Source organism: Branchiostoma lanceolatum, chromosome 10, assembly GCF_035083965.1.
Source record: "Branchiostoma lanceolatum isolate klBraLanc5 chromosome 10, klBraLanc5.hap2, whole genome shotgun sequence".
In the NCBI taxonomy this organism is placed as follows: Eukaryota; Metazoa; Chordata; class Leptocardii; order Amphioxiformes; family Branchiostomatidae; genus Branchiostoma; species Branchiostoma lanceolatum.
In genome coordinates, this window is record NC_089731.1 from 4,694,764 (window position 1) to 4,721,331 (window position 26,568).

The following is a 26,568-nucleotide window of genomic DNA, read 5'->3' on the forward strand; positions in this document are numbered from 1 at the left end:
TGACGGGGGATATTTATTCCAACATGGCGGCCGCACGGTTGTGTTTTGGGTGCTGCGGGCGTCGGGAAGAGGATCCCAGACCTCCTGAAGAAATGGTACAACCTTCTTATCTATCTCAAGACACGTATAAGGTCCATATCTATCTGCCACCGCAATGTCATGCCGTTTACTGGTTTTGATCGTGTGTTTTCCCGCCTTATTTTGCAGACCCTGTTGGGTGAGGGGTCGCAAGAGGAAGAGGAACATCTCCCCAGGAAAGACTACGAGGTAACAAAATATCGATATGCATTTCGTATGACGTATTACAGATGTGTGCGATCATTTATGCATTGCCTTCTCCAAAGTATTAATGTATTAAAGTCATGGAATGCAGCGTAGAGTGTTTTTTTCATCGTCCTCGTACGAGTATGACGTATGAATGGGGCCATATAATTAACGATGTGCACCGTTATGATATCATCCCGTGACTTTGTGGCCAGGGACCGGTGATTATAACCGGTTCTGTCTCCCGTCTGTCTATCTCTACAACAGCTCAGAAATCACGCTTAGACTGACGTTATTGTTATTCCACAAACGCCGTTCAGAATTGTTTTCCATGCGTGCGAGGGGGAAGGGGTGCTAGTCTCGTGACTTCCGCATTTGTTTGTTCGTATCAGTTATATAATATGATTGAGGAGGGGGGGGGGGCAGTCCTAAATGTTCTCTGTATTTGTTAATTGTAATGAACTGTATTATACTTCATGCCAAGAAAAATATTGTTTGAACAATGCACGTGGCGCATAAACGTGACATCTGTCATCAATTAGGTCAAGGGGGTGTGTCTGTAGTGTTTGTGCCTCACAATTGCCAGATCAAGGAGCCAGATGTGTCTATTTGCTAAATCAATGATATTGAAGCATTGATTTGATCATATTGATTCCCTAATGTTAGAGATGGATGGATGTCAAAACCCAAAGCCCTGTGAGTGTCCAGCTCCAAGAAAACATAGAGAAATGTAAAATAAAAACATAAAGAGATGTAGAATAAAAACATAAAAATGCAAATAATTGAAGGACATGCAGCAACCCTCTTATTAGTCAAGCTGCTAATAGCCATGCAGTCATTTGTTGAACTGCTAATTGTGATTGACTGTCAGGATCGGTGTGTAAAGTGGAACGAATTATAATGACAGAATCTTGGATTGAAACAAATTTAAGAATATTTTACTTCATCAGAGGGAGTTAAGTATTATTTTTGACTTATCTGTGTATGTGTGTGTGTGTGTGTGTGTGACGTTATGTGTTTCTCACAGTGATTATTATTTTAAACATGCAATTTTGCCTTTCATAATCAGTATTGTTGTCTGCTATTGTTGACTTTGGGACAAGAAGAGTGGCAAAGCATTATTGGTGAAGGGTGATGAAGTCTGCCATCTCTGATCACCTCAATTCTTTACTATTTTACATGTAAATCTGTACTACTTGTAGGATTCTTCCAATGTCTCTCACCTGGAGGGTTGCCAAACATTTTCAGTTTCATATACGACGTGTATTTGCTTCTAGTTCCACATTTCAAAAGCCTGTTCCTCATCCATTACATTCCCTGCAGTGAGGCTAATGTAATGTGGGTACATATGTCATGACTAATCAAATTTTGTTAGTACATCCTCAATCAATTATTTAGAGCAGGGCTGTGTTTTTTTGGCACATGTGGAATCTACGTCACAATACTGCTGACTCATACTTCTGGTTTTTCAATTTCACGATTTATTTTTTAAAAATCTATTAGCTCTTGATTCAACAGTTGAACAATTATCCTGCATTCAAGTTGGAGGACATTTTTTTAATTGCCATCACTATGAGTATGATAATCATTTTTTTGTTCTTTTTGTACAACACTACACAGAGCATCAGCCACTTATCCACAAAAACAAAAAAATTGCAAAAGTTAAACAGAATGGTCGAAGTCATTGCATTGCAAACCTTCAAGAAATGATAAAGGCAGTGCATGACAGTAGCTGCCATAAAATCTAATTCTGCTGGTTGAACGTTGGGACTTGTAAGTTTGTATCTGGCACAGGAGGACGTCAATTTTGTATACTATTAGTCTAAAGTAAAGTATTATAAGTTGATAGTGATACACAGTAGTACTACTAGTACTATCACAGGGAAGTGTTTTTAGGAAGTGCCCTGACTGTGTTTGTCTCCCCCATAGAGCCTGGACTATGACTGCTGTTTCAATGAACCATACATCCACATGCTGGAGAAACAGGACTCCAGGGTAAGGACGTTATTTGTTGGAACCAATGTTTTGCATTGTACAGTCTATCATATACAGTCAAAGTTGGTTTAACGACCACGTCCAAAAGACGACCATCGGCTCAAGACGACCGCTTTACAACAACGTAACACTGACGAAGATATACAGCCCATAGCTTTTGCATCCAATAGAATTGTATCGATTCTGGCATTCAATTTTTGAATTTGTTAAGTGACAGTAGTAAGAGTAAACAATTTTGCATGCAGAAGGAAGAGGGAAGGCATTGAGTAAACACAGACTGACAATGAAAGAAGATATTAGTAACCATTTATGCATTATTTTGTATTCCCAATTACAGTAGAAGATGTGTTGTATTGAATGACTTTTTCCTATTCCAATCTAATGTCTTTAAAATATTTCCCCCCCTCTTTTCAACAGACAAGTAGCAGAAACGAAGCTGTACGTTGGGTTGTGACGTTATTTGTGGGGATTTTTACTGGTCTAGTAAGTATATCATGCTGAATGTTCCGCAATGTAGACAATGGATTTTGTTTTGCAACAAAGAAGTGTACTGAATCAGTTGATCACACTGCTCATAGCTATATAGCCTAGGCCTAGATTGTTGCTTTGAATGTGTCTGATCAATCTTTCAGCTAATCATCAATTTCATGTTCTAGAAATTTGTAAAGAGAAAAAAATGTAACACATCAGCACATATCCAATCTATAACATGAGTTTTCTTTCATTTGCAGGTTGCACTGTTTATAGATGTTGTCATCAAGGAACTGATGGGTCTGAAAGTTGGCATCGTGAAAAACTGTATCCTTTTTGACTTCGTTAGTTTTGTGGCTGAGCCTCTCAGGATATATCTTACATGACATGTACAACTAACTTTTTGTTACTTCAAGTAAAAAACTAAAAAAGTGTTTTCTTGACTCTTATCCGTGAACCTTCCCCTCCACTTCAATCTTGTTGAAAAGCGACCGTGTGGGCCGAACAAGCATTTCGAAGGGAAATAAAGGCCTTGATTTGACTTCAACTTTAAACCATACACCTGTCATATGAACTATTCTTTGTACATGTATGTGTTGAGTCTCTTCTCTTCTTAGTTCTCCCATCGTTATGTGTTAGGTATGGTTTAGGAAAATGACAACCTTGTGCCTGAACGAATCCAGATTTGCGAATCCTGGTATGAACGTGGTCTATACGCATTAAGATCCTAGACAATTCTTATGATTTAAATACTTGTCCTTAACTAGATACCTACAGGTATAGAGTTGTTAAGTGTGAAGGGGTACCTGGTTCTATCACTCCTGGTGCTCCTGGCCTTCAACCTGACCTTCACATTCATATCTGGGCTCTTCACAGCAGCCGAGGTGAGTAACTCTTGAAACAAAACAAAAAAGATGTCCACAGAATCTGACTATTTGAAACTGGCAAGGTAGCTACGATTTGTATCATTTTTTGATTCTCGTCTGTACATTCGTAATTTCTACAACTTGTGGTACAAGAGTGATGAAAGAAATATAAAGTTGGCATCAATATGTTTGTGTAAGAACATAGTTTTCAATTGATGTGCAAAACTTTCTTTTGATAATTATGATATGTATTTATCAACAATGTGAAATAAGGCTTCAAGACAGTGTATTTTCCAAATCCTCAGTGTCTTAAATGAGACACTAGTGTTAATGCTATTACTAGACATTAGTGTACTTGCCAGTACAGTATGGATTTTGTACATCTCATTACTATATACTTTACTTTACATAGCTATACCTTATATACATGTACTAGTAGCTACCGGTATACCTTACTTACTTGTAGCTATACCTTATGTACATGTAGCTACCGGTATACCTTACATACATGTACATGTCGAATGTTTGTTTTGTTCAGCCCCTCGCAGCTACGACTTGGCACATTACAAATTTTTAGCTGTACATGTACCTCACTAATGCTAGTCTTGTTCTGTTCAGCCCCTTGCAGCTGGTTCAGGCATCCCCGAGGTGAAGTGTTACCTGAATGGAGTGAAGGTGCCCAGAGTTGTACGACTGTTCACCCTGGTGTGTAAAGCTGTGGGCGTGCTCTTCAGTGTAGCAGGAGGTAAGAACTGTGCTAGTTGACGGTGTAACACAAATTCTCACTGTTCAGGACACTATATATATGAAGCTCTGTCCTGAGTTTTTGTCCCTTCACCTCTAGATCAGGAGACTGTTTCCAAAACGAGTTCAACTACCAATAGTCAGGATTCTTTGTCACTTATTATTAGTGATAAAAATTCAGCCAATATAGGAGCTCAGGAGTCTGTCATCATGTAAATCTGTCTCAGACAGACTTGTTTGTAAACTATCAAACTTTCAATCCGCACTGAAACTGTTTTGGTAAAGATATAGGCCCAGGGTTAATGAAACCATATCAAATTCCCTTGAAGTGCAAGTGTTGTGTAGTTCTTCTGTCTTGTTGTAAGAAATGGTTTGTATTTTGTGCCCAGGTTTACTGGTAGGGAAGGAAGGACCCATGATCCACAGCGGTGCTGTTATAGGTGCAGGTGTTCCACAGGTGAGACGACATTCTGTCCTTTGATACCTTCAAACATGAAGCTTTTATGGTTGCCAGGCACATGATATTGTACAACAAAAAATGTGTTATTGCAGGAATTGCTTACGGTGATATAAAATCCACCGTGAGCTTTTTTCAATGATCATAGGATGTGAAATTTTGTAGGAACTTGTTGCTTAATACTCTTACTGTTCAGTATAGTTTTCTATTTATAAAATTCTGCACAATGTATACATTTATACACCTTATAGCACATCTATTTAACTAGAAGTACTGCTAAGAATTGGATCTACAATCAATTGGTTGTAATTTCACCTTGAGAAAGTTCACATTCAAAGTAATCAAAATCTTTTCAGCAATGAATATCGTAAGTTTCAATTGTCCATAATCTTTGTTCAAGTTCAGTATTGTGTAGATTTGACGCTATGTAAATTTTATTTTCTTACAATGTAGCTCAAAAGATCTCCTAATCGACTATTGGCTACTCCTGTGTCAGTTTTTCTTGTTTTTTTAAAATAAATATTCTCGTCTTGCCTTAAACATCTTTTCTTGTTTTGTATTAGTTCCAGAGCTTTACTTTCAAGAAGATAAAGTTTGACTTCCCTTACTTTAGATCTGATCGGTGAGTTTAACTTTAGTTCCTGAAACAGAGAATGTAGAATAAGGCCACACCAGTTTATTTTGTTGGTTCTCACATTTCTGAGTACAAATTTAGCAAGAGGTCAAGATGGAAACAGAGAAAAACAAGGAAAATTTTGATTTGACTATGTGTACTCCCTGAAACTGTGTTCATCAAGGTATACAGATCTAGAATCAGTTTTATGTTGTTCTTGAAGTTCAGTATTATTTCTTTTATACCAGAGAACCAACAAATTCAACTGGTGTGGCCTGAGGATAATTTTAACCTTCTCCCTGCTGTCTAACCCTATAATCAATACAGATTTGGTACCAAAAGGCTACTTCAGCAGTGAGAATGTTAAACATTATGAATGAAAGGCATTAGATGATGGAAATAACAGAAAGAGGTTTTTATTCTTTTTCCTTGGTGATCAGCGAATATGGAGAAAGTTGGGACTTCAGCAACGGTATAGTTGGCCTGCGGTTTCTTGTGTGTTGATTGTGATGATTTTTTTTCCTCATTGAAGTTCTCTTGTAGAGTTAGTGTCATTGCGGTGCAGTTTGTTTCATTTTTCGAATAATTGTTCAAAGTTTATTATAAGTCTTTACTTTGCATGATTTTTATCAGCAATATTAACACGTGTTTTGGTGAATGAGTTTTGATGTTTACATTTTGTGATGGAGCATTGTTTGATTTTGTGTTTGTTTCTTGGTTGGTTTGTGGTCAGGTTAGATAAAAAGATATGGAATGAATTCAGTTGTAAAATTATCCACTCAGACGTCACAATGAGGTAATGATACCCTGTCTGATTGCCCACCCCTCCATGTACATACTTGTACTTTACAGGAAAAGGTTTGAAATTACAGAAAAAATATGCAGAATACAAAAGAACGTATTTCGAGCCCTGATTGTCTTATCCCTGTATAGCTTTGCTTATTGATAAGATATTTTAATTAGAACATTTGCCTTATATTCACAGGGACAAGAGAGACTTTGCTTCCAGTGGAGCTGCAGCGGGAGTGGCAGGTAGGGATTCCTCTTGGTTGTAGAAGTGCATGTGGTTTAAGGAAAAGCAAAATTAGTCTCTGCTTACGTGCATGCTCACCCATGTCACCACTTTCTTTTTTCAAAGACATCTAATGGAACTCAAAGGATACATTTGATTTCCAGTGATGGTTTGAAAGACTGGATGCATGTGTACAGTAGGGTCCTATCTCGTCCTCATGAACCCAGCACTACGTATTGTACCTTTTTAGCTTTTCATTGACATTTGCGATTTCCTTCCCCCAGCTGCATTTGGAGCTCCCATAGGAGGTGTGTTGTTCAGTCTGGAGGAGGGGTCTTCCTTCTGGAACCAGATGCTCACCTGGAGAACTGTGAGTCCCTGTTGTCAACATTTCCTCCTATGTACTATACATGTAGTCTCTACCAGGCTCCGTCCTGTCGTTGGGAAAATAGTAGTGATCAGCCGAGGTACATGTACTCCACTATACAGGATAGGTCCGCTATACAGTAAGGTTCCATTTTGATTGAACCTTACTGTATAGCGGACCTACCCTGTATAGCCGAGTACCTCGGCTGATTTCTACTATTTTCCCAACGATAGGACGGAGCCTGGTACAGGCTACTATACATGTCCTTATGTGTTACTTACACCACATTTTAAATGCAAAGACAGCAATGTGGATATCTGTATAATTGTTTTATTACTTTGTTTAACCAGGAAAAATATGATTTTAGTGAATGTAGTGTTCTCTTTGGCACAAGCATTCTTGAAATACAATCCATGGGTCTCTGAATAGTTGTTTCCCTTTCTTCTTGAACAGTATTGTTGATAAGAAATGTTATGATTGTACATTATGTATGTTGCTTTTCCCCAGTTCCTGTGCTCCATGACAGCAGCGTTCACCTTGAACTTCTTCCTGTCTGGGACCCGTATCGAGGGGGAGAACCCTTCTTCTGACGACAACTCATGGGGCAGCTTCTACCAGCCTGGGCTGCTCACATTTGGCCAGTTTAAGGTACATGTAATACATGTATACTATTATTTAAAAATTTGAACTAAAAGTCCTTCCGACACCATATGGTGCCCATCCCTGTTTTAAGCGTTTGGTATGATTCGGTCTGGGAATTGAACCTACAACCTACGGCATGCAAATCGAGCACCAGGCCATTGCTGTTGTGGTTTAAAGTGTAGTTTATGCACTAAGCTATATTGCCTTAGTTTGATACAATTGTATTTGGCAAGAGATTTTCTTCGAAGTTCAAAGGTGATGTTAACTGAATTCCAAATGCCAAATACCAAAAAATTGAATATTGATTGTGTGTCTCAGAATTTCTAGAAGATCTGTTTCCTTAACTCCAGTGCTTGTGTTTTTGTTTTTTTACCCCGATTATTAAATTTAGCGACTGTAAACTTGATTTCAAATTCATGTCTTTGTTTACAAACAGTGCCCAGAGGGGGAACGAGGGTGCCAGTTGTGGACAGTGCTGGACCTGTTTGTGTTTATAGTGATGGGGGTGGTGGGTGGACTGCTGGGGGCTCTGTTTAACGCCATCAACACCAGACTCACCAAACATCGCATGAAGCACGTCCACAACAGACATCCTGCCATCAGGTAATGGGTGACATCTACTCTCAGAATTCTGCAGGGTATGTTGAAACTGCCACATTAAAAAATTCTTAAGAATGTTTTGAACACCTGGATATATGAAGAGTGTATATCCCTAGGATTACCTAATAATGATGCTCCACAATAGGATGTATGTACAGTCATGTAATTTACATTTACACTCTTTAATTTCATTTTTCAATGTGGCAGTCTTACTCCTAGGGTACCCAAGGTAGTAAGATACTTCAAATGAAATATAGTTACACATTGACTGAATAAAATTTGGAAACCGTAAATTTTCCAATTTTATCCAGTGACTGTTTTCAAATTTCATCCAGTTGCTTGTCAGTACTAACTGTTATTTGGCATTCCCTGTATTTAGTTGACAAAACCGTCTATTCTATAAATTTCCCAGAGTTCTTGAAGTTCTCCTGGTCACCATGGTGACCACTATCGTGGCGTTCACGGCCGCCATGACCTTGGGTGAGTGTAAGGAGGTCGCGCCTATTGTGATCAACGCAACCAGCCCGGTGGAGCAGACCGTCCAGTACTTCTTCTGTCCCAACGGAACTTACAACGACATGGCAACGCTGTTCTTCAACACACAGGAGACTTCCATCAGACAACTCTTCCATCAAGAGGGTGAGTTTGAACATGAGGTGGTAAGGTGTAAGTAGTCTTGTGGTTAGGGTTGTTCACTTAGAATCTAAAGGTTCTAGGCGGGAATGTATAACGACAAATGACATGGCCACGCTGTTCTTCAACACACAGGAGACTTCAATCAGACAACTCTTCCATCAAGAGTGGTTAGGGTTGTTGGCTTAGAATCTTAAGGTTTTAGGGTCGAATTCCTACCAGGCCTCAATATTGACCTTGGAAAAGGCACTTTAAAGTTTAACCTATTTCCTCACTCAACTCAGGGTAAAAATGTCTAGCTTCAGTTGGATGTCCTATTCGGTAGGACGTAAAGCCAGGGGTCCCATGTTTGAGGAGAGTCACCTTGTTTATGTTAAAGAACCCAGCACACTTACAGAAAAGAGTAGGGGGTGCAAGAAACCTTAATTACAGTCCAGTCTTGCGGGTATGCAGCTTGTACTTACTGCATAATACTGGTTTATTTGGCCATCGATGGTTTACTGGTTATGTGAAACAAACAAGCTAACAACAACATTACTTTGATGCTTTGCTGCCGTGAGCTATGGAAATAGAGATAGCCCTATACACCATATGACGTGGGAAGGACTTTAACTTTTTAACATTGATGCATACCAGTGTTTTTAGGCATCTGAAGAGCATTTTATGGACTTGTTGTTTATGGATAGGTACATGTAGGTGATGCACGAAATTAGTTCATTTTCTGTCTGCATGCTCGAACAGCAAGCAAAAGGTATGAAATGAATTAAAAGTAGATGGCTGTTGACTATATAAGTTAGTAAGTGCAATTTCGTTCTCTGCACTGATTATTTCTACCTGGGTGTATAAGTTTGTGAAGTAAAGAATTGAAATGATTTTGATCCATACTTTAAACAATCTGCTTTTCCAGCAAAGTGATGCAGGTAAAATTTACTTGCTGCAGGACTCATGAGTATGTGTAATTTGAATGCAGAGTGAATGCTACCTCTGGACCTTTATAATTTGCAGGTGCATGTATACAAAAAACGATTTTCAAGTTGTACCTTGTTGCGTAGATGGTGTTGTTACAGGCAGGATTGCAGCTTGTTGTAATGAGTACAAGGTGTTGTAACCGGTAGAGTTGCGCCTTGACTGAGTTGTTGAGTAGACGGTGTTGTTTGAGGTAAAGATAGTTCTTTCTTTTTTCTTGCAGCAACGTTCAGCCTGCAGTCCCTGGGGATTTTCTTCCTGCTGTTCTTCATTCTGTCCTGTTGGACGTACGGAGCCTCTGTCCCCTCAGGGCTGTTCGTTCCCTCCCTCCTCTGTGGGGCAGCCTACGGACGCTTCGTAGGAAATCTTCTCAAAATGTAAACACTTATGATCAGCGCTTTCATATGAAGTCTGAGACGAGGGAGTCCCTTTTAGAAGTATTTGTAGCCCTCTCTTTTTGAAACAGGCCAAATTTACTACAAAATTGATCTTTCTTATGTAAAATGTAGAATTAAGAATTACATGTAAGTTTAGAGTAGAAAATGTGAATTACTAGTGTCTTTATCATGTCTCATAATACTAACTCAGCCTACGGTTGCTTCGTAGGAAATCTTCTCAAAATGTAAGAACTCACTTCAACTTGTCCATCCCGCAGTCTTTTTTTTCACTTGAAAGTCCAGACATCTGTGTTGGTAGAAGTCATTCCGAATCAATTGCCAACACAAAAGTTGGACTTACCCAAATTTTCAACTGATCAGCTCTAGCCTTTGTCAAATTTTTGTGTCGGCAAATGCAGTTCAACTTCAACTTTGATTCAGTAGTCTTTATATATTGGATGCAAAAGTCGTGTTCAAGATCTAAATCACTTGTATGTTATCCGTACTCTTCAACTTGCTGCCTACCACTGTGACAGTGACTATAAACAGTGCAATGTACCAAAAGCCTTGTAAACTCAAATATGGATAAGAGAGGATATGATTGTGACTGTTACAATACTTTACGTTTGGGGGACCTTGTTAGCTGTGCCACCTAGCTGAAAGTGCAGGAAGGTGACACTCGGCCACCGAAACGTCAGCTATTGTTGTAAATATCAGGAGAATGAACCTTTTTATCTAGTCATTTACCAACCTGATTTTTATTCATGAAGGCTTAATATAGTTGGTTTGTAAACTAGTATGAAACAAAAGATTTATTCTGTTCTTTCAGGCTTCCAGGTTTCGGGCATATCTACTCCGGAACCTTCTCTCTGATTGGTGCGGCTGCATTTCTGGGCGGGGTTGTTCGGATGACCATAAGTCTCACAGTCATCCTGATAGAATCGACCAATGAGATCAGTTACGGACTTCCCATCATGATCGTGCTAATGGTACGTAAAATCTGCCTACCACATGTTCAAGGACTAGGAAAAAAATCAAGACCAAAACACGTCCAGTTCAAAATATGCAAAAATTGAAGTTCTGATGCAGTACCAAGGTCACATACCAGTGGGCCCAAAATCGACCTTGAATTCCGGCTTCACAACACCTGCCCACATACCAAATATCGTAATCCATCAAGAGGTTCTTGAGTTATGCCGACTACAGTAGTCCAGAAACACAAACAGACAGACAAACAAACAGACACACCCAAAACTAAACTACGCACAAAAAGTTCGGAAACTTAACTTTGGTCGATCATATTTCCGTTATTTTTTTACTGATGTCAATATATTACATATCATTTAAAAGCCTATTTGATTTCCTTTCCCATGATACCAAACTTATTGTGATTGCAAGTTCATGAAACGAGCATCAGGCCTGCTAAAGTGAGTGGGTCGAAGAAATAAAGTGCCCAGATTACCTTACTATAGTCAAACATGCTATTCCGTACATATTCTTCTGTTGATATTGACTTCTGTACGAGAGTATTGTGAAAAATCAACAAGAATAAACAAGACATATTCATGAAAGCTAAGTTTATTCTTTATCAAAACCAACAATCTGTGTCTTAGTAACGGGTTAGCAAGGAGTCTTAGTAACGGGTGATCCAGCCACGCGCTGTCACTACAGCACGGCACCTACTCCTCATACTCGTCACAAGCGCGCAATGCGATGCTGTGGGATAGCGTCCCTTTCCTCCACCAGCAGTCGTCCTAGGTCAGCCACCGTGTCTTGCACGGACAGCTCGCCCAAGCTGCTCCCATAGATGTTCGATGGGGTTCAGGTCCGGGCTCTTAGAGGGCCACTCCATCCTCTCTACACCTGCATGCTGGAGATGGTCGGCGATGATCCCTGCCCGGTGTGGGCGGGCGTTATCATCTTGCAGCAAGGCATTCGGCCCCATGTTATGGAGGAATGGGATGGCCACCGGATCAAGTATTGTGTCACGATATCTTTCTGCATTGAGGGTTCCTGGTACAAGTCTTGTCTTTCCCCTGGAGTTTATGCCTCCCCATACCCCAATGTTTGTTGTGAAACAATAACAAAAAAATAACACCTGTGGATGACGATACCGTTGCAGGACGCAGGTGTTTATGTGGTGTAAACAATTGGTTCTTCGATGTGCTAAAAATAACCTTGGATGTTCTGTGTGCTAGAAATAACCTTGAATGGTCTGTGTTCTAAAAATAACCTTAGAACCTGAGGAAACAATATATTGAATCATCATCCACGCCCATACCGATAGGATGTCACAGCGCGCGTATGACACCAACAGGGAATTTTGGGCACTTTTTCTCCGTGACCCACTCACGTTATTAGTCCTGGTACTTGTTCCGTGGGTTTTCAATCACAATAAGTTTGGTATCATAGAACAGGGAATCACACAAGCTTTATAATGATATATAATGCATCAAAATCTGTAAAAAAAACAACGGAGATATGATCAACCAAAGTTAAGTTTCCGAACTTTTTGTGCGTAGTTTATATCTCCATTTTTCATGGAGATAACAATTAATGTAAGTTGTGTTTCCAGTTACCGAACCTAGCAAAATCCTCCAAACTCTAGCCTTTCTCTTGGGTCTATCGCTGGCAAAGGACATCATAAGCATTTTTTGAAGTTACATTGGCCACAAATATCCCAAAACACAAATAGACGCACACATACACACACACACACACACACACACACACACACACACACACACTTATTGTAATATTTGCACTCACACAGACACACCAAAAACAATACCTACAATTTTCAATGAGGTAATAGGAAATCATCCTTTTGTCTTGTTCCAGGTGGCAAAGTTCACAGGTGACTTGTTCAACGAAGGACTGTATGACATCCACATAGAGCTGAAGGGAGTTCCTCTGTTAGAGTGGCATCCACCTCACGGCATGGACAGGTAGGGAGAACATCTCAACGTTATGGGAAGGTGACATTGTGGTCTTGTGGTTAGGCTTATTGACTTAGCACCTTAACTTTCCAATAATTATTGTAACTGAAGTTGTCCATTCGGACACTAAATGTTTAAAGAATTCCTATTTCATGTAGCATCTACTAAGTTACATGTAAGTACTTTTATCTGTGACTCCTCCCCCTCCACTTCGACCTTGTTGAAAAGCAGCCATGTGGCAGAACAAGCCTTCGAGAGAAAACAAAGGCTTTGACTTCACTTGACAATGTTAAACACAATTCTACCAGGATTCATGATTTCACCACCCTGAAAAGATTTGTCCAAACAGATCTCCAGCCCAACATCTCCCAGTATAATGCACTACTGTATATATACACTGTGCATATACCTTGATGGTGCTGCACTAAAGTGGCGGATTTATGTAACCCGGCAGATCAATGTTAACAAAGCTTTTACTGCCTTTTCAGATTATGTGCCTCTGATATCATGGAGACGTCGCTATCGTACATCTACCCGCACACGCGCATCCAGTCCATCGTCAGCATCCTCCGGACCACGCGGCACCACGCCTACCCCGTCGTCACGGAGAACCACGACAGCATGGTGGAGAGACGGGCGCGCGCCAAGGCCAACACCATGGTCAGCAACAACATCAAGTACAGGGTGAGAGATTCACTGTCTTCTGGAGTTAGAGAAAGATGTAGTATAGACAGACACTGCAATATAAGTGTTTGCAAACGATGGAAGGTGTATATGGTGGTAATGAGCTCGTTAAACTTCTAATCAACAGAACTGAATAGTGAAAATCTACAAAATATAGTATGTTTCAGGCAATGGGACATGTTTTTAGCAATAATGATGAGGCTAATTGGTTACTTCACTGCAGGAAGGGAACGTGTACACGGTACTGTACATTTTGAAATTTAATTTCCTGGTGGTTTAATGTTAGCGGGTTTTGTGGTTACCTCTTCAGTGTATAAATCCACCGCAAAATTGCTTGTGCTGTCTTTTGTCCGCCTTCCCCATTGTTTCAACCTGGAATTTAATCCACTGTCAACACCATTTCCTCCCTACTGTGAAATTAAATCCCTGTAAACTTAAAGGCATTTACAGAATTGTTTTTTAATTGTCTCCAGAATGAGAACAGCCTGACGCGAGCGAATGAGCAGATGCGTCGGATCATGTCTCGGCGATCGGCAGAGATCAAGATCCTGGAGGATCAGGAGCAGAGATCTCGCAGCGGCAGCATGGACAGCAGGAACGCAGAGGAGGACATCAACTTCACTCTCATGACCAGCAGGTGACTTACAAGTTAATGATAACTTATCAACAACCTAATAACTTACCAATAACTATGTGGATAGCAGGAATGCAGAGGAGGACATCAACTTCACCCTCATGACCAGCAGGTAACCAACTAGTTAATAATAATAACCACCAAGACAGCAGGTAACCTACATGTACAAGTTAATAGTAACTAAACAATAAGCAGTTACTAACTTATCAGTAACCATATGGACAGGAGGAATGCAGAGGAGGACATCAACTTCACTCTCATGACCAGCAGGTAACCTGCAAGTTGATAGTAACTTATCAATATTAACTCATTAGTAATTAAACCTATCAATAGCCACATGGACAGCAGGAACGCAGAGGAGGACATCAACTTCACCCTCATGACTAGCAGGTAAACTACGAGTTAATGATAACTCATCAATACAAACTATTACTAGTAGTGATGACTTGTTGTTTATAACCGCATGGACAAGCAAGAACGCAGAAGTATTTCTCTTTGCGATCATTTGTAAACATGGAGTATACACAAGCAAACACAGTCACACACACACACACACACACACACACACACACACACACAAATCAAAATGCCAACATTGAACGATTAGCGTGAAGTACAATGATTATTATTATAGCTGTTAGAAGAAGACATGCTCATCAGCCAGTGACACACTTCTGTTGTTCTGCAGTGTTGAGTTATACCGAGGCCTGAGCCCTACGGCGGAGGACCACGGTTTTGAGGGGAAGTTCAAACCTCTGACGTTCCACGGACTGATCCTGAGACACCAGCTCATCACGCTCCTGTCCAGGGGAGTCTGTTACGCAGAAAACACACCGGTAGGCATGGCCAGACTTACTGCCAGATGCAGTTACTGTTCAAACTTAACGCCAAACCAATTTGATTTTTGTGGCATAAAGGTTGAATGAAGGTCTGTATGAAGACCTCCTAACCACAGTAAAGTAAAGAAAAAATGAAATGGTATGGCCGCATGTCATGTTTTTAGGGAGTAAACATAGTCAGATTCAAGTTATTCTCCCCTCCCTCTGTTTTCATCTGGACCACTAAGTCTTGCTTTTACTCACAAAATTGTCCAACAACCAAGGAAAATTTTTTGTGGCCTTTACAGTGTTGTAGTAGCTTTTTTTGGTTGTAGCATAATTCTGGCCAGCAAATCAATACCTTTTTAGTTTTGTTTTTATTAAAAACTAAAAGTGCATTAAGCTTCTTAGGAAATATCCTTCAATGTGCAAAGATGATCACTGATCACTGGGACTCTCTTTCTTCAGAGTTCTTGCCAGCCAACCTTGACATATGAGGAGCTAACAGAAGATTACCCACGGTGGCTGGACATTCATGATGTGGACCTCACACAACTCCACCCCAGGATGATCATGGTAATTATGGATGACACCACTACGTTTGTATAATTAAAGAATAAAGAATTTGTATAATCATACAGAAATCTGAGTTGCATTTCCTGATTCTGTCTCTTTGGCTCCATCAGTCAGGTAAAGGACCATCGTTGAGTCCTAGTTCAAATCTATCCTTTTGAGCATGGCTAAAGTCCTATTTGAAAATGACTCAGTTTTGTTTGAGCTGCAATGTTCCTTTCGGTATGGAGACAATAAAATACTGGGAAATTGTCAATCTTACATGATCATGATGTAGTTCTGTTTTTTCTCCACAATTTGGGCGGGTAAAGATATAAAGATGTAGTTGTAAGTCTAAAACTAAAGTATATTAGAGATGAAAGTCAGTATCTCCTAACACCTGTACATGTAAGTTATGATTACATTCTAGAGTTCAGACCTGGCTTTATAATGTTTGTTCTTGTTTTTTTCAGGACGTGACTCCGTACATGAACCTGTGTCCCTACAAAGTGTCTCCTAACACACCTGTCCCCCATCAGTCTTACCTGGCTGTAATAATGATGTGTTTTTGCTTGTCTTTTCCAGGACGTGACTCCGTACATGAACCCGTGTCCCTACACAGTGTCTCCTAACACACCTGTCCCTCAGGTGTTCAAACTCTTCCGCACCATGGGCCTCAGACACCTGCCGGTAACCAACGACATGGGGGAGGTGAGAACTTAACACTTTCAGTTTCTATCTTTCATACATGTATGTTGTGCCCTTGGGCACTTAACACAAATTTCCTCACTTCACTCAGGTGTAAATGAGTACCTAGCTTCGGTTAGGGATGTCCTCCGGATAGGATGTTAAAAGGAGGTACCGTGTTGCCACACCTCACGCTCGTAAAAGAACCCACCACACCTTACGAAAAAGAGTAGGGGCATGCCTGATGATGATGTAAAGCTAGTCACATACACTAGCCTTCCAGAGGCTGTAGGGGCAGTGGGTTGTTATCCATCATGTCTAGAGCACGGTATTGGAAGGTGGAGGCCTTCCCTCTATTTCTACGACTTTTTACCTCCCCTACCAAAGTCAGGTATTCCTTTCTACACCTGGGTGGAGTGAGTAAAGTCTTGTAAAGTAACATCGTCCATATCTTTCACACATGACATAATATTACTGTAAAGTATTACGTACGTTTAGACTTACTCTCACACAAGAATGTCCTTAATTTCTGGCAAACTATATTCCAGAGTTGGGAATTTAATAAGTCAGGACAAAACAAAACCAACAAATAAAATTAGAACCAAAATGTCTCATGTTTTTCTGGCATTTTATTTCATTAACTTTAAGTCAGGCTAAGTCTTTATTGCATTCAGCTTCAGCATAAAGCTTAAGTCTTTGGTTTAAATATTTTTTTTCACTGTACTACCTAAATACACACACACAATATTAACATCTTCAGTATACATGTTGAACTTTTACATCATTTACAAATGCTGAAAGTTGTTCAGTGGCAGTCAATATTGCAAAAGGAAATATACACTGTATTGCTGTTTTAAGAACTGATTGCAGCTGCATGGGTTTGAACTAAACTCTATGTTCAATCATCATGTTTAATACTTAATTGAATCAATGTCATATTTGTTATCTCCTGGCAAAGGTGCAATATTGCATCTGTAAACACAACAACTTATTGCTCTTAGAGTCATGTAATATGTACAATAATTATACAATTCAACCTGTTGTGGAAAAAAGTATTGAAATATCTCATAAACTATCTATTAAAAGATTAAGTACTGAAAAGACAAGTAACACTAGGCTGGCATATGTTTGTTTAGACACCACTACATGGTGTAGGGAAGACTTTAATTTTTCAGAAGATTGTAAGAAAGACTTTTTTATAACAATATTTTTCGCAATGTCATTCTATATTTGTCTTCAGTCTAGCCCATGTGAGACTGAAATTTTCAGAATAATATTTACTTACAACCATAAAATACCATTTCTGCTGGACATGGCTAACAAGTTGTCCTTAGTCATTTATTACAACAAAACTAAAACTTTCAAATTGGCAACAACAGTTGACAAATTTGATGTTACTGAGTGTTTTAATGAGAAGAAAGTGGCACACGCTTCTCAGTAAGGCATAACTATAAGTTACTCTAGTCTCAAATCTAAGACTTATTAAGGCACCACTAAGACTTCTTTAACAGCCTTTCTGCATCTTTGACACTTCTGTCCAGCTCCTGCTGCAAATGTCTTAACAAATCCTCCTCCTGAGTGCCCTGCACGTCCTTCTTAAGTTCGTCCTCGAACCAGTAGTCATCTTTGTCCAGAAGGTTTGGCTGCAAGGCGGTGTCGGGAGGGACGAATGTCTCCGTTTCTACGTCAGCGGCTCTCCACGACCGCCCTGCCTCCCAAGCCCCCTCGTCAGTAACCCCTTCAAAATCCCACTGCAGGAATAAAGAAATAAAATTTAAAGGCTTTTCCTCATTATTTTCATATCCTTCATGTGACTGTCAAATTCTGAAAGGCTTTTAACACTGAAAACTGTAAATTTTAAGTTAATCCACAACTTAAAGAAAGATGATGAGTTACTTAATGTCCCATTTCATTTTGGTGTAAAATGCCTTTCCCCATGGGCACAACATCTGGACCTGCTTGGGATTCGAACCAAGAACCTTTAGATTCTGAGTCAACAACCCTAACTACATGTATTTAGGTCATCTGTACATGTATCTGTATCTAATATAGCCAGTACAACCGCCATTCTGCGTAACACACCACCATGCCACCGGTTGTCTAACTCTGCTTTGTTGCCTGTGTTCACAGATTGTAGGCATCGTGACAAGACACAACCTAACCACAGAAAACCTCAAGCAGAAACTGAAGGACAGCCAGCACCTTGCCTGATGAAACAGGTTTGGAAAAAACTGTTCACATCCTCAGGAGAACTACTTAGTATGTATTCGGCCACATCAATTGAAGTTCTTGGTTCTTGGAAAGCTTTGTATAAAATTTTAGCAAGTGGATATCATCACAACAATAGTGAGGAAAACTTGCATCTTACTCTGTTCACTTCCTGAGCACCAAGGTACAGGCGTACCAATGATTCTGTTGATACTTCCAATTTAGCATTTTCATGTGAATCTGGAAACCGAGAAATTAAGCTGGTGTGGTCTTAAGAATTTTAATCAGTGTGGAAAATCTTCTTTGTAGGTTCTTGCACATTCATGTTGCATAAAATCAACAATTATTGGAACTTAATTATAAACTGTAGCAGTGCTACAATGTACAAGTACACATACCCTACCAAAAGCTACATGTAACTATTGTATGCTTGCTGTCACACAAAAAAGGATACCATGCATATGCAGCATTGCAATCCAAGTACATTGTAAGTAAATGACTAGTATTATATCTAGATATCATTGGAAATTCATGACACGGCATCACAAGCATCAAACACTTTGTACATGTTTTCTGTTAACAATTAGATAGGCCAAAGTACTTTGTTGTGGTGTAGAGACTTGAAATGAATTTGTTGTACTGTCATGTACTTGTATGCCAAGAAATGTGCCTCTTTGAATCCACCATTCTCTGTTAGACATTATCTACTCTTTAGCACTCTTGATGTGCATCAAATTCACCTGTTCACACGTATCTCATGTATAGCGTTAAACCTCAACATGTAAATCTAAGTATTCTATTTCAAAAGTAGTCGAAAAATTGTTTGATTTCTTCTTGTCACATGTCAGTGAAATCAAAAGCCTTGAACAAAATTTTACTGAATGAAAGATGTCAGATCATAAGTGTTATATCCAACTTTAAACTTTGCATATTTCATATGTGAATAAAGCTAGTAAAAGCAGGACAGGGACCTCAAAACCTACCATAATTATATTAAGAACATGTCTTTGTGTACAACTTTATGGGAATCTGATCTTGAATTGAGATCCAGTACACCTTCTAAATTGGTGCATTGATTAAAACTAAATGATCTGACTAGGTCAATTTGTAAACATCCTCTATAATTATTTTTTGAGAACAATTGAATGTGGCTTGGTCAATGTTTTATTTAAATAATGCGATGCTTATGTGTCTGTTGCTTTTTGATTGTACATGATGTAAAAATTCATGTGAGCTCAGTGTTTTTGTCTGAGGAAGACAAGTGCAATCTGTGATTGTATAAAGGAACCCAGGGAATTTTTGATTATGTGCAGCAAACAGTGAACCTTTTGTAAATGGTCTGAGAAGTGTAGTACTGCGTGTACAATGTATCTATTAGACTTAGCAGAGTATTGGTGTAGATGGTTTTGTCTGAAATTTGTGCAATGTGTGAGCATCTGTTAAAGGTGGAATGTCTGTAAGCTATTTGAAATGTTACATTTGTTAAAAAAGCTGGTATCACATTTTTTTTAGAATGCTCAGCCAGAATTGATTTTATGTATTTTTAAGATAATGTGTGAAAGAACAAAAATTTTATGTTCATTTTTCTATGACAACCCTTTTAGGTTTTATGTAACTTTAAGATTATTTAAAAATGTTATATTTTGGAATTAGGGGGGCTCTGAATGGTTGTCCTAATTTTAAAACCTTCTACATATTTTTAGAAATATTGGTAGATATTTTGTACATACCTGTAGCTTGCAACCGACAAAGGAATCCATGATTAGCATAGTATGAGTACAAAAAAAAGAATGGTTTCTTTTTAATTAGACATTCATCTTAGCTAAATTTGAAATAATCTATCGCTTAAGACAAACAAGATTCTCAAGGTTTGAAAAGTGTTAAAGATTGACCAGATGGACAGTGGCTAGAGCTGATATTTATCATATTTGCTGCTACTTTCTCATTTTTGCCAGCCTCATGTTTACTTGCCAAAGTTAGCTCATAGAGAAAACTGTTGCATGATTGGAACATGGAACATGACAGTTCTATATACCGGTATACTTGTTTTAGTTATTTTCTTACTGAACTGTTAATTGTTTAAATGACATTGCAATTACATGTATGAATGGGTCGCGATTATGTTCATGTCCCTTGCCCACTACCTGTATATGGACTGAATACAGAATGTCTCATTATTGATATGTACTACAAGAATACATGTTGCTGTTAAGAAAATGCTATGTTGTGAGTTTTCTCTTTTTCACTACTCATTGGACACAGCATTTCCAGTTTAGTGTAAAAAAACCTGCTTTTGGACAGTTTGTATCCAATGCAGTGTCAAACACAACTACACACATGTTCGAACATACATGACAATATATCCAACATGAATTGTTGTGGACAGTCTCTAATCCTACCAAGCTACTGTTAGACTGCTATTTTAGTGCCAGCCTGTGTTAAAAAAAATATTGAGGAAAGACGTTTTGATACTGTTTTCGAATAATGATTAAGACTTACACTGTAGTGTAGGCTATTGGAATAAAGCTAATAGAGAGAAAGAGATAGAGCTGAACAATTACAGGTAGTAATGGCAGAAAAGATAGCTATAGAGCAAATGCAAGAAGAACAGCTTCTGACATCATAGCAATCATGGGAAAAGCTACCACACTTAGTATTTCACAGCCTTGTATTAGATAATTTATACAGAGCCCCAAAATGCAGTAGTCTAAATCTAAAGTTTGTATTGAATTCATTCTGAAAACACTTACTCAGAGGTTCAATCCATGGAAAGCATTACAGAGAAAGACATGTGTTAGGACATGAACAAAGTAGACAAACTGAGCAAAACACAAGAAGCTCATTTACATGACATGAGTACTGCAAGTTCATTGATACTATATACTTTGGCATACATGTACTTCAATTTGTTTTTTAAATTCCAGGGACTTACTATAGCTGGAGTGTACCTACCATGTACAAGACTACTCTCATTAGAAATGCTGAATTTTGGACATGATCACCTACTTTAAAAAATACTACTTCAAGTATAGAGCTTTTTCTAACACACAGCCTTCGATATGTGATCTTTCTACCCAGCCTTTTTGCCATTACTGCCATGAGCCAAGTAACTGAAAACAACCACTAAGATTCCCTGGCATGTGCTAATGCACTGGGCAGGCAGGCAGGCAACACTCCTAGCACTGTAGAAATACCCGGGAGCTCATGAAAGTATGGTTACACGGTTTTATGAATTAAGAATCCGTCCAGACATTTGTTACTAAAAAAAGGATACTTTTGGTAACTGTTTATTTGTTTCCCCCCAAACTGTAACAGTTACATTACAGGAATTTATCCCATGTTACTAGCAGCATTACATCAACTTTTATGCTCCGCCCCAGAGGTGTTGGCAAAACAACACCAACCTCAAAATCATGGGAGTGGGCAACAGACCCAGCTCTGCTCAAGCTGGCCTCATCATTGGGTGCTTCTGGGTTTGACACAGAGGCTGCAGAGCCCAACAGCACATGGCCCCCCGGTACGATCACATCAAGGGCAGGGTTAATAGGGTACATGTACGATCCTACCTCACTGTCGTCAACTTCCCAACTCCTCACGCTCTTCAGCACACAAACGCAAGCAGCATGAAGGGAGGAAGGACAGAGGAGTTATGTGTTTGTGTGTGTGTGTGTGTGTGTGTGTGTGTGTGTGTGTGTGTGTGTGTGTGTGATCAGGGCTATAATGTATGTATGCCACAAAATCGTCTGCAATGTGTATTAACGACTAAAATCAAACCAAGGTGCTTGACACTTGCAACAAGAACTACCAGTGTTTCAGCACTATGGACAGGGATATTACATACACCATAATTGTAGTCCATAGTACAGGCAATATTGAAAGCCACCATCATAACAAAAGAGTTCGGAAACAAATGACTCAATGTAACTGGACAATGGCATGGTTTTTCAATACCTTTGTCAGAAGTCAGCTACAAGATCCCTATTCAATTTCTTGACTCACGTCAAATGGAACTCTACTATACAGTCAAGAATTGCTCACAAAAATTGGAACCACAAACTCGTTTCAACACCTACCTCCAGGTCGGAGTCATCAGGTGACTCGCTGTCAGATGAGATGGTCTCCACCTTAATGATGGCTCTGGGAGGGTGGGAGGGGGGCTCCTGATTCTCCGGCATGGCACCGTCCGAGTTGTTGTCTGTGGTGTCACTGTGTACCCCAAACTGGAAGAACAGAACAATCATTTGGAAACAAATTGAATGTGTAACAATCAAACCTGTACAAGTGACCATCTCTAGGACCACCTGGCCAAATGTAACCACTTTTTGATGGTCTCTTAGATACCAAAATTAAGAATCCAGTCTATATTTACCACCTGTCCACATAGATAGTCAGTCCCCTGTATGGTCTTCTTGGTCAGTTTTGAATGTAATGTAATGATTATACAGTGTAATTTGTTGTAAAAAAAATTATTCGTACACAAATATATAAAAGCCATGTAAGCATAAAAATCTAATCTTATCTAAATATAATTTAAGACTTGTGATTCCTGAAAGTAGAATATTTTGAAATATGGCAACTTTTAGGTATCATCAACTTGCCATATTCCTAAAGCCTCAAGTATCTTGCATGTTCAAACGTGAACATGACTCATCAGCAAACTCTGCCAGCAAAAGATACTGTGTATGATTGTGTGTTACATGAGTTTCCTGTTCCTAAATTTGATAGGAAATGCTGTAATAATAAAACTTATTTTGTGTGCACAGTAATGAATGTAAAAACTATACTGTACAGTAAAACATTGTCGTTAAGACTTAAAATTTACTTCCATTACATTAAGCCATGCTAATGTACATTTTGCCCCATCACCATGATGTTAGAACCAATGGGAACCCGTCACCAGCCACCACCGAGCTACCTGCTTCGGGTCAAACTCTACGGGTTTCAGAAAGTCCCTCATCTCCATATAGGCGCACAAGAACGCTTTGGGGTCCTTGGCAACGGAGTCGTAGAATTCCTCTTTATCCGCTGGATTCATAGCGCCGAGAAACGGGGCCACAAACTAGCGGCGGATGTCCATTATATAGTGTGTGCGAGCATGCAAGTGGTGGTTAGAATAGAGAATGGTTAATTTGGCTTTCCTCAAAAGCTGTTATAACACCCAAATGCTGATGATCTGTTAATTGATTTTTGGCAATGGCAGGCAAACGTTCACTTGCAAGGTTTGTTACATGTCTATATATTGATTACTATTTTACTAAATATTTATCTTCAGATTTAGTAAATACTAAGGAAAAATTGTACTAATGAATTTCTTAAAATTTCACTTTTGATTTTCAACACCCCAGATGGGAAATGTTAACTTTAAGTTTGAAACTTTGCCTGCCTTGTGATGCAACAAAAACCCTGATCAGTGCCATGCAGGTGCAAATGTGAGTAAATAAAAGTTGCCAAGTAATTAGAGATGGCACAAGCAGATACAAATATATTCTGCAATGTAATCTCTAAAATGTCCTACGAAATGTTAGGGACTGAGCATATATGAGTCTTAGTGACAAACAAAACTATATCTACAGTCTACATTTTTTCAAACTTTCAAACATAATGTGAAATTAGCATGGCAACTAAATGATAAAAGTAAAAGAGTTAGCTACGGAACGTTTTCGCTGGGGAAGAAAGGAGAGAAAACTGAAATTACTATGCTGTACAACATCTAACTCTGTCCCAAACTTTCTATGTGTAATATTTCAAACAAAAAATATGTGACTTATATGTGTATTAGACTCCATGCTGGATGGGATAAAATGATGCTTTACAATGTACTTTTATTTATGTACTAATTTGATAAAGTTCTCTTGAGTAGACAAATGGCAGTTCAATGGAAACTAACACCCATTACAAGGCCCATTTGTATACATGGCTTCAAACGTTGTCAAATCAAATATCACTATTACAGTATTAGTAAATAAATGATTAATGTAATAATTGTAATTTCCTGTTACATATGAGAAAAAGTTGAAATTCTCACCTTTTCTTCAAATTTCACGGGATTATTTTCCATTGTTTCTGCAATGTTGGGCTGTAGTGAAAACACAAATATCACAAATCTGTTTTGAGAGAACCTGAACATTTGATGTACGCCTTTTGCCGGGGGACACAGTGACACCACAGACATCGTAGAAGAGGTTTTAGAATGTTATTACCAATAAAGATGATCTTAAGATGACAGTAAAATCTAAAATTAAAGCATAGTTTCTGTATTTTCATAGTTTCTATATAGCCGGTATAGCTGGTATGCAAGCCTCTCAAGCTTTTAAGTACACTTTCTTGGTCCCCTCTCATGCCAAAAAGACTGGACCCGCACATATTTTTTTTGCCAGTGTCCTTAATAGATTACTTCAAATGACATGTGAAAAGATTTTGTGCGGACCCAGTCTTTTTGGCCTGGGAACCGACTAAGAGAGTGACCACTAAAGCTAGAAAGGCTGGCATTCAGCTTAGTATAACAGGTTTGCTTCATTCTGTGAAGGAAATTTTGAGCTGCTACTGGCCACATGTGACTACTGCGGTTGGCTGGTTTTACCTTGGACCAGTACAGGTTACATGTAGGTGCAGAAATACCTGCACAGATCCAATCTTATAAAACGTTGACCTGGCAGTACACAATATGCAATATGTACTGAGGTATAATGTGTATTCTAAGCCCTGTTAGTTACAGTATTAAGTAGTAACTACCTGGTCAAGGTCTAGGATGCTGCTGTGCTGGTGGTCCAGCATCGGTACCTCCTCCTCAGCCGTGATGTTGGTCAGCGGCAGCCATGTCTGGTCCTGGTCACCTGCGTGTTTATCAAACGAGGCTTCGTGGTCCTCCGGATGCTGGAGGAGCGACACGATGTCGTCAGGCATCTTCTTCTCCCGCCGGTGATTGTTGATGTACATCTGGATCGTTAACTGATGGAAGCTGTTAAGGCCATTTTTGTTATTTTTCTATCATATACTAACAGATATATTTAAATATACTTTTTTAATCACTAATTTCTATTTCTAACAATCAGAGTAGTGCTCAACATGTGAGCAAGAGTTACAACCAGATTGTTCCTGTCCTTGGTGCTGAAATGCACTTTGCCACTACTTTCTTTCCATAGACACCACTAAAAGATGGCAGAAGATTATGGTACACCTGTCCTTGGTGACCAAGAAAAAATGGATGCTGAAGACAGGTGGTTGCTAAGGACAGGGCGGGTTTAACTAGTATGTAGAAATAGAATGGACTGTATCAATGTGGTTGCCTACACCAGGTGGTTGCCTGACCATATTGACTGTATTAAACAAATGGATCTTTCTACCGGTAAGATAACCATCAGAATATCAAGGAGATATCCACAAAGATAAACTTTAAGGTATTTCCTACACTGAATAATCGAAAACATGGATCTTTCCATGGTGCTGAAGTATACTTCAGATGATAGCATACAAAGTATCATTCCGTGAGTGAACAGAGTCAAATACACATTATTCTCCCAGCCTTCATTTTTCATATTGTCCTCTTGCTAAACTTTTACATGAAAATGTTGAAGAATTGTTGTGGACATCATTAAATTGTAAGTATGAGTTACACATGAAAAGGATACTCCAATATCAATCCCAGCTGTCCCCAGGCTGCAGAAAAAGAATGAAAATTGCCAAAATCTTTAATTAGAAACTAACAAAAAAAGTATCCAACAGTAAAAACAAGTCAAACATTGTATGACATCATCATAAAAGTTTATTTGGCTTCTTTTAAAAGAACATAACAGCCTTATATTCCTTTTAAGCCCAGGTAACTGGAAACACAACATTTTCTTCATAGGCCATAGAAGAAAAAATACATACTATTGTTAGTTACTGTATTACATACCTGCCCAGCAGCCACGGTAAGTGGTACAGCATGAAGTCCCTCTCAGCACCATGTGTGATGATACCCAGGGCATACAGGAAGTTGGCAATCACACTCAGGCCAGAGATGGGGAGGTACAGTCGGGGAGGGGGCTTACCCTTGTACT

At 39.1% G+C, this 26,568-nt stretch overlaps 2 protein-coding genes across 5 annotated transcripts in view; one reads left to right on the forward strand and one right to left on the reverse strand.

The window, feature by feature from the left end:
* Positions 1-20,751, forward strand: LOC136442911 (H(+)/Cl(-) exchange transporter 6-like). Of its 2 annotated transcripts, none has more exons than XM_066439932.1 (23): positions 1-95; positions 208-267; positions 2,194-2,259; positions 2,677-2,742; positions 2,991-3,057; positions 3,508-3,614; positions 4,215-4,341; positions 4,730-4,797; positions 5,361-5,419; positions 6,396-6,442; positions 6,707-6,792; positions 7,297-7,437; positions 7,868-8,034; positions 8,444-8,670; positions 9,854-10,007; positions 10,837-10,996; positions 12,849-12,955; positions 13,435-13,630; positions 14,104-14,267; positions 14,953-15,100; positions 15,551-15,658; positions 16,220-16,345; positions 18,452-20,751. In XM_066439932.1, the coding sequence occupies exons 1-23, from the start codon at positions 24-26 to the stop codon at positions 18,530-18,532; spliced, it is 2,604 nt and encodes an 867-aa protein (XP_066296029.1). In that variant the 5' UTR covers positions 1-23; the 3' UTR covers positions 18,533-20,751. The 2 variants fall into 2 exon arrangements, with proteins under 2 accessions (XP_066296029.1, XP_066296030.1); XM_066439933.1 differs by lacking the exon at positions 5,361-5,419 and adding an exon at positions 5,851-5,882.
* The window catches only part of LOC136442912 (lysosomal amino acid transporter 1-like), an 18,257-nt gene continuing 8,621 nt past the window's right edge, over positions 16,933-26,568 (reverse strand). Inside the window, exons 6-11 of one of the 3 annotated variants that reach the window (XM_066439935.1) lie at positions 26,424-26,566; positions 26,158-26,185; positions 25,262-25,477; positions 24,555-24,605; positions 22,603-22,749; positions 16,933-18,072 (exon numbers count right to left, since the gene is read on the reverse strand). In XM_066439935.1, coding sequence (XP_066296032.1) covers positions 17,815-18,072; positions 22,603-22,749; positions 24,555-24,605; positions 25,262-25,477; positions 26,158-26,185; positions 26,424-26,566 — 843 coding nt within the window. In that variant the 3' untranslated portion in view covers positions 16,933-17,814. Of the gene's footprint in view, positions 18,073-21,834; positions 22,129-22,602; positions 22,750-22,910; positions 23,589-24,554; positions 24,606-25,261; positions 25,478-26,157; positions 26,186-26,423; positions 26,567-26,568 lie in introns of those variants that run through there. The other 2 variants (XM_066439934.1, XM_066439936.1) reach the window with 2 other exon arrangements.

What these genes read in the sequence shown, in the direction of transcription:
- LOC136442911 (XM_066439932.1), top strand. Translation starts at nt 24, where the DNA reads ATGGCGGCCGCACGGTTGTGTTTTGGGTGCTGCGGGCGTCGGGAAGAG. An exon ending in TCACATTTGGCCAGTTTAAG is followed by an intron (nt 7,438 to 7,867) that starts GTACATGTAATA and finishes GTTTACAAACAG; the next exon opens with TGCCCAGAGGGGGAACGAGG. An exon ending in TAACCAACGACATGGGGGAG is followed by an intron (nt 16,346 to 18,451) that starts GTGAGAACTTAA and finishes CTGTGTTCACAG; the next exon opens with ATTGTAGGCATCGTGACAAG.